Raw genomic sequence first — 8,304 nt, forward strand, 5'->3', positions numbered from 1 at the left:
ATTCTCAAAGAAGACAAGAATGATTTCACTAGTTATTCTCAGTGTTTTTCTTCCACAATTAAAGAGAAAGGATCCAGCAATTTCTCTGTTTGAGATTCTGCTGCCTCCTCGGTGTTCATATATCTATACATATATCTGGGCAATTCTAATTTTCATTTTGGCGTGTGGTAGTATACTGGACTACCGCAGTTAGTGCGATTATATTTTATTGTACATTTTCATTGAACTATTGATTGATTAACTCTTTTCGGTCTTTGGGGAATTATTGGGCAAGTTTTCTAATGCTAAGCTCATTGGCTGTTAGGAAGACTGGGGGACGGAAAACGACATAAAATATAGCCATTTTTTTCTACCTCTAATTTAAAAAATATGTTTAACAGGTTGTAGTTGTCAGCGGGACAACTTTCCACTCAGTAACCTAATATGGGTATGCTCAGCTGAAGTAGGACTCAAAAGTCAGTTCAGGATTGGGAAAATTATGCTGCTCTTCTTGTCTGTGATATACGGTACAAGGGTTGGCCCTGGTTTGGTCCACCTGCCAGCGGAGTTTAAAGTTTCTGAGGCTCAGAGGAACACAATGACTTGGATGAGACAGCCTAAATGGAAAGGACACTGCTGCCGCAACCAGAGAGCCCTTAAACCCCAGCTAAGCTAACCATCTTTACCTTAAATGCATCCATACTGCATACGAACCCACTTCTTTCATTGACCAGAGATTTTTGTTTTTTTCTGACGATCCTTGGAGACATATGGCTGGAAAATGAAACGACCCGGGAGTGTGGCCACATCGTTATTCTGTGTGGTGTAATACCAGATGGGCACTGTGAACGGCGCAGGGATGTGAATGGACAGTTTGAAATGAGAATTTTCTCTCCTTGAGCAGGTTCCGTTGCTCTCTCCCGTCTCTTGGTATAACATACTAGCTTTTGCCCTTCTCTGCAGTATCAATTAACTCAACTTGGAGGTGGAGTGGCCAGAGAAGAAGGAATGAAGCGATCTGACTAATCTTGCTAGCTGCGGAACGGCAGAGCCTGGAAAGCGGCCGGGTGCAGATCTGCCGACTGCACCCGCGGCATGGAGCGCACGGGCGCCCGCGGGGACCCAGGCCCGGCCCGGAGAACCGGCTGCTGAGCTCCGGAGTCCGCCAGGCCGCCGCCTCCTTGCGCCCTCTGCCTTTACTGTCAGTGTCGCCCCTCTCAAAGAGTCATGGAAGACGGCCCGCTGCCAGACCTCAGAGACATTGAGCTGAAGCTGGGGCGCAAAGTGCCCGAGAGCCTAGCGCGCTCGCTGCGCGGGGAGGAGCCGGCGCCCCGAGAAGGGGCTGTGGACCCCAGCGGGGTTGGCGGGAGCTGCAGCAGCAGCAGTAGCTGCAGCAGCTTTGCGCCTTCTGTGTCCTCTTCCTCTTCATCCTCCCCTGCCTCTGGCTCTCCACGACGCGGCCACCCCAGCGCCCTGGAAAGGCTGGAGACCAAACTGCACGTCCTCAGGCAGGAGATGGTGAGTGTGATGCGTCAGCGGTGACCTGGGGACCGGGGTGCCTGAGACCCGGGAGCAGGGGAGAGGCCGGGAGGAGAGCGGGAACTATCCTCTAGACTAGACTATAGCTAAGCTTGAACCCTGAGGACTTTGCTCGGTCACCGGGTGCTCTTGAAGCTCAGTCGGCCCTACTTTCTAATAGCGTCACTCACTGCGCACCACCATGCAGCTGCCAACAGATTATCCCGCATCAGCCTACCGAAGGCCCGCAATTGCTGCTCGGGTCTGGGCCTACTGTGAGCTTTGCCTGGGTTCCAAGGGTGGTTTAGTTCAATGCGCTTAACGCAGTAATGCCTTCCAGTCGTCCGAGAGGGGGCGCGGCGGGGTCCTTGCAGCCCGCCTCGGTAGTTTGCTCTCCTCTGCCCTCCCCTCGCTGCAGCAGCTGCAGCTGTCCCAAGGCCACTGTGGAGTTGATTCTCCACAGCTGGTTCAGAAAACAATGGCTACTCGCTCTTGATGTGCCTATGAATGGCTTGTTTCCCTGTTTGGATCCTGGAGAGCAGGTGACCCGAGCCCAGGGATTTGCTAATGATTGCCTCTTACCCTTTCCTCTAGTCCTCGATCAGCACTTGTTTTCTCTGCCATTTCTGTTAACCTCGGATTAGGATAATGGGTCAAGTAGATCTAAAACTCGTTATTCCGGATGTATTTAGACTAAGGCATTCATTCATTGGCCTTGCGAGTCTTAGCCTCTCTAGATCTGTTTGTCTTTGCCGTGGTGAGCTGATTGGAGGAAATTATCTCTTTTTAAACCTTCTGAAGAAAATGGCCACAAACCAATAGCACTTTCTGCCACCCAACAGAGGCCGTCAGTCCTCAGGAGGTGAGAAGGGCTTCTTCTTACACAGCAACCTCCTGTCTGGGTTCACGTCTAAGCGTCCTTCCATTCTCACTTTCTGTGACTGGAAGACACCAGTAATAAATTCCAAGCAAAAAGATAGTCTTCAGAGGTCACGACCTATCAAAAGTACTGTAGAATTTCATTCCAAAGACCCTCACTAGATCTCCAAATCTTGTCTAATTAAGGACTTCATGTCTTAAGTACTCGACATTTGAGAATGTTTCCAATATTGAAATATATGTATCTTCCCATATATATATATATATGACTTTGCATTGCAGATTATTTTTGTTACTGTTCATATTTCACTAAATATGTCTAAATACACATATACACATTGTGCATATTAATCACTCCAAATATTTATTAAGTCGTTATCGTATCTTTGTAAGCAATGAGTTCTGAAATATAAAATAGAAAAGTAAAAGAAAGTGAGATTGCTTAGACTCTAAGCACTCCAAACATCCACCAAATTCAGAGTCACTACTGCAAACGGATACATTTAAATCTAGGCAGTGCTTCTCAATATGTGGCTCGCGACCCATTTCAGGGCCACATATCATATTTATAATGGTAGCAAAATTACAGTTATGACGTGACAACAAAATAATTTTACGGTTGGGGTCATCACAGCATGAGGGACTGTATTAAGGGTCACAGCATTAGGAAAGTTGGAAACCACTGGGCTTTAGAGGGTGTAAAGGTTCTTGCCCCCAGCGTGACGGCCTGAATTTGCTACCCAGGACTAACATGGAGACTCAGGTCCTGCAAGCTGCTCTCTGACCTCCACACAAGCACCATGGTGTCACGTGCACGTGTATAGAAACCCTCACAAAGTCCAAAATTGTAAAAACAATTTTTTAAATCAATGAGTTTGTCTACTAAGGGCTTTCAAATCTCTTGTGCTTAATTGCCTTTTATTTGTTGTATTGAGTACTGTAGGATGAAGAAAACTGATCATTTGCAACCAAGAATATCTGGAAGACATTTATTTTTCCTAGTGGAAATTTCCAAGTGGATAAAAATTCCTTTCTTTCAACTATATCTTGCTATTTCAGATGACCATGGAATATTAGTTTGTTTGTTTTTTAAAGATTTACTTTTGTGTGTGTATGAATGTTTGGCCTGCATGAATGTATTCACTGCTTTCATACCTGGTGTTCTCAAAGGCCAGAAAATGGTGTTTGATACCCCAGAACTGGAGTTACAGATGGTTGTGAGCCACCATATGGGTAGTGGGAACTGAGCATGGGTCCTCTGGAAGAACCACAGTGCTCATAACTGGAGCCACCTCTCCAGCACTCTAGTATTAATTTGTAAAAAGGCAAGTGGACAACAACAGCAAATTAATGAAACTTCTTTATATTTTTCTCTGTGATGCCTGTAGACTGAGAAAAAAATTGTGTCAGGATAGATGCTTGTTGATAAACTTGGTGTTCTAACCAAGATCTCCATTGAGTAAATCTTTCAAACACTAGTTTCAGACATTTAGAAGGCAGTGAAGGTATATTTCTTTGTCAAAAAGGCCATTATTCCCCTCTATCTCCATGTTATTCTTGTTGGTATTCAAAACCTTTGCTTAGGTATAATTGCAAAGCCACTGACTTGTCTTACATAGAGTTGGTGGTTTTGTTGTGAAGATGGGATAGATACAGCTCTGTAGTTCCTTTTGTGTGCTCCTAGCATTCCAGAGTCGAGGGGGCAGCCAGCCAGCATGGATGTAACCTTCCAGACCTATCACCTGAGTCAACCTCCTTAGTAGTAGGCTCAGTCTGATATCTTATTTTATTATTCGTAGATTAGATGGTCTAGAATTATCATCTTGTGTGTGTGTGTGTGTGTGTGTGTGTGTGTGCTTGTTCTCACTATTTTGTCCTCAAATGCATTCTAACTGTCTATGCACAGCCCTTTCTAGGGATCTCCCAGAATTAGGCATTTTCTTTTCCTATTAGAATGGACACGTGCCCTAAGAACATAGTGAAGCAGACACTTGCAATTAGTCTCAACACCTAAGACATTTTTTTGTTTTGTTCTGTTTTGTTTTTCAAGACAGGGTTTCTCTGTATATCTTTGACTGTCCTGGAACTCACTCTGTAGACCAAGCTGGCCTCGGACTCACAGAGATCTGCCTGCCTGAGATCTGAGTGCTGGGATTAAAAGCATGCACCACCATGCCCAGCTTTAAGGATATATATATATATATATATATATATATATATATATTTCCACGACTATCACTGTTCTCTTTTTTAAAACTTTCCCCCAAATGTATATGTGTATTTTGTATGTGTGTATGCATGCATGTATGTATGTATAATGTGTGTGTGTGTGTGTGTGTGTGTGTGTGTGTTTGTGTACAAGTGCATGTATAGGTTGACATCATATATGTTCCTCAACTGGTCTCCACCTTATATAAATACAGATGCAGTGCTTGTACATCTGGCTAGTCTAGCTAACCAGCTTGACCACTGCATTACATGAATGAATCTGGCGTTTGTGTGAATGCAGGGGGCCCAGAAGCTGGTCCTCATGCTTGTGTATGCAGCAAGTGCATTTCCCATTGGCTGCCTCTGAACCATCCCTTTACCTCTGTCGTCTCCTTTTATGAGTCCATGGACAACGTCTTTTATTCTCATCTGTAAATGCTGTAGCCACTGCTCTTAGCGATCATGGAGGTAGTTTGTGAATCAGAAAAGTGAGTGAAGAGACTGAAGAGGGATAAAAAGCTGTTTCTGGCCCAACTCCTTAAAGTTGAAGCCCTTCTTAACAATACAAATAGTGCCACATGTAAGGAAAATATTGGTAAAGACATTTGCAAGCGTAATTGGATACAATAAGCCAATTGTAAGTAATTTCAGGATGTTTTGGGGGAAGGAACAAATATTTCAATGTGAACACTTTTTATTTTGATTTTTCAGATTAGGAGATTTGTTTGGACAGGAAAGAAATGTAGCATTACACATGAAATTTATGCAACTGGAGGTAGGTGTGAGGCCTCTGAAGTAAAATCCTGTGCATGGTGCAACACTTGGGAGGCCACCTAGTCAAAATAATGTTCTACAACAAAGGCAGACAGATCTCTGTGAGGTTCAGGCCAGCCACTGTGTATCAGTGAGACCTAGTCATAAAACACAAAACCAAAACCAAAACCCCACAAAATAAATAGATGAATAAACACAATCTACCAAATAGTATTTGTTCCCTGCTTTTCAGTTCATTTTAGTGCATGTCATATTATTTGTACCTAAGGCTAGACTACAACAAAGGAGGTATTATCGTCCACAGTTTGAAAAGTAATTTTTTCTTGGAATAGAGATGGGTCGAGAAAGCAGACTTAGGCTACGCAGTTAGCCAGAGACCAACATCATCACTTGGACTCATGGCACCTTACTCTATGTGTTCTTTCCCACACTAGTCTGTATTCCAGAAATTTTTTTTAAAAATGGTTTAGCTCTTATAAATGTATGATATCTCAAGACAGTACCTCATAAAATGGTCGAAACCCACAGAACAAACCCTCAGGATATGTGATAGGGGTTGTTGTGAGTATGGATTCATTTAACAGTCAATAATTATGTCTCTGTGTCACTTCTGCCTTTGACCTTAGGGATTTAGGACAAAATGTCAACCTTAAAAACTCATTCTTGGGGTCATTGAGATGGCTCGATATTTAAAGGCATTTTCTCCTGAGTTCAAGTTTGGAACCCACATGTGGAAGAAGCTGGCTATCTCTAACAGCTGTCTTCTGACCTATACACCACACACACACACACACACACACACACACACACACACACTGTGGTACATGCCATCCCACATATACATCATACACATATATAGAAATAGGTTTTGTTTTTGTCTCTCTGTCTTTCTGCTTGTTTTTAAAGTAAGTTTTGAGAGTCTCTCTTTGCTTTAACATTGCTTCTTTGGAGCTTTCTTTCTACAATATATACAAAGATTCATTTTGAAGAATTTTCTTACGATGAGGACTTCATTGGTTATTAAATATGACTACATTTTATAATCTCATAATATCATAAACCTTCTTCCAGCAAGTATAAGTAATGCCTATCAATTATTTTCAGTGTTTAATAAGCTAGTGTATGCCATACTCTTTCTTTATGAGTTATTCAAAAGATTGTTGAACTATTTCTAAAACCATTTTCATTGATTTACTTTGTAATAAGTTTGAAATGCAGAGGATGATGGTGGCAATCAGCAAAGTGCAGGAAATATTAGTCACAAGGGATCTAATGAATACTCCTGACTTTACTTTTCTAGACCATCATTAGTTGGAAAATCAAAGTATTTTGTGGGCTAGGACATGCACTGACCAGGAGTGACAATCTGGATCCCTGTCAGGGCTGTCCCAAGTGGGGACAATTTGCAGTCTTCAGGTAGGGTGGTGCCCTGTGAGAATGCTGTGTCCTGATTTCCATATTGGGGACAGAGTTTGGAAATTTCAGTATCTCTGAGTAAAGAAATCTGAACATAGTGCCTTAAACTTTCTTACTATAACACAGTAACACACAGCAATTGATTGTCAACTTTTGTTTCAATAAAGTTTTTGGAGCCATTCCACGGACTAGACACAAATATCCATATGGGAAAAAATGGGGCTCAAGAATTGCTTCGGAAGTGAAGAGCACTTGCTGCTTCTGCAGAGGACCGAGTTTGGGTTCCTAGCCCTCACATACATTCATGCAGGCAAAGCATTCAAACACATAAAATAAAATAAAATAAATAAATCTAGAAGTATTTTTTGAAAGAAAAGTTCATAAATGTTGCTAGAACACAATTTAAAATGTTTGAAAAATCTTGAAAACAGATTTATACTCAACTTTAATGGCTACTTTTCTTCCTGTTTTTACTATGCCCCTGCCATTTTAACTGGTTTCTTTGCTTTTGTAACTTAAAAAACAAAACAAAAGGCTTTAAAATTCCATAAGAAGCAGATTTTAATTTCACTAAATTAACATCACACTTACTTTGGGCACCTGTCAGGGCAGGCAAGGAGATTTTTATCACTTAGACCCCTCTAGGTAAAAGCTGGGAAATGGAAGGCATTTTCCTTAATGAGTTCTCAAGATGGTTGGAAAGATAAAATGGGAAGATAATTTGGCCTGGAAAAAAAAAATCACAAACCAATGTGTCAGCAGGTGCCAGATGCCACATTGGAGACTGTTGGGGGGGCAGGAGAAGGAGCCCTGGGTGACCCTGGCAACCATGCAAATTAAGGGTTTAACATAGGCATAAAGACTAGCTGCTCCTAGGTATCAAACCTGGGAGGAATGGCTAAGGTGTCAATTTAACATATCAAAGCAAACCTGGTCTTCTCTCTGCACCCCTCAGTCCCTACGTGTAACAGAGTACGTCTGGAATACTCATCACCCCAACCTAACCATCTCCAGTCCAGGGATTGAAGCTGGCTCTCCCCAGTTGCCTTTTCCTACGCAATCCAACCATTCTGTTTACATGATCTATCATCTACCCTTTAAGCTGCTAGGCTCTTGATCTGGCTCTCTCCTCCCCACCTCTCCTCACATGACTCAGGGTCACATTCACTCCGGACTCTCCCAGAGGTCCCTGCCTCTGGCTATGCTCTCCCTTTTATCTGCAATAAACTTTCTCTTCCACCACACCTAAAGGCAGTAATGTCCTTTTATTTCTTTACTGAAGTCAGCTGCTTCTCTGTCATTTTGCCTCAGAATGTTAGCATTCTTAATGTAATAACTAAATCCTCTGAGCTATGCTTCCTTAAGGAGTGGCACTAAGATTGACAGCCCTAATGCCATTTTCTAGAAGCTCATAGAAGGTAAATATATATCTATCTATCAAATATCCACAAACTACTGTCCCATCCCATACCCAAGAATGTGCTTTGGAATTATTGACACATATATAAAATACATTTTGTTCAATTTTTT

At 42.4% G+C, this 8,304-nt stretch overlaps 1 protein-coding gene across 1 annotated transcript in view; it reads left to right on the forward strand.

Moving 5' to 3' along the window:
- The first annotated feature begins 572 nt into the window (after positions 1–572).
- Lurap1l (leucine rich adaptor protein 1 like) overlaps positions 573–8,304 on the forward strand; it is a 47,828-nt gene continuing 40,096 nt past the window's right edge. Inside the window, exon 1 of the mRNA XM_005352668.1 lies at positions 573–1,497. Within this exon, the coding sequence (XP_005352725.1) occupies positions 1,207–1,497 (291 nt within the window). The 5' untranslated portion in view covers positions 573–1,206. The remainder of the gene's footprint in view (positions 1,498–8,304) is intronic.

The sequence above is a fragment of the Microtus ochrogaster genome, chromosome 10 (genome assembly GCF_000317375.1).
Source record: "Microtus ochrogaster isolate Prairie Vole_2 chromosome 10, MicOch1.0, whole genome shotgun sequence".
Classification (NCBI taxonomy): domain Eukaryota; kingdom Metazoa; phylum Chordata; class Mammalia; order Rodentia; family Cricetidae; genus Microtus; species Microtus ochrogaster.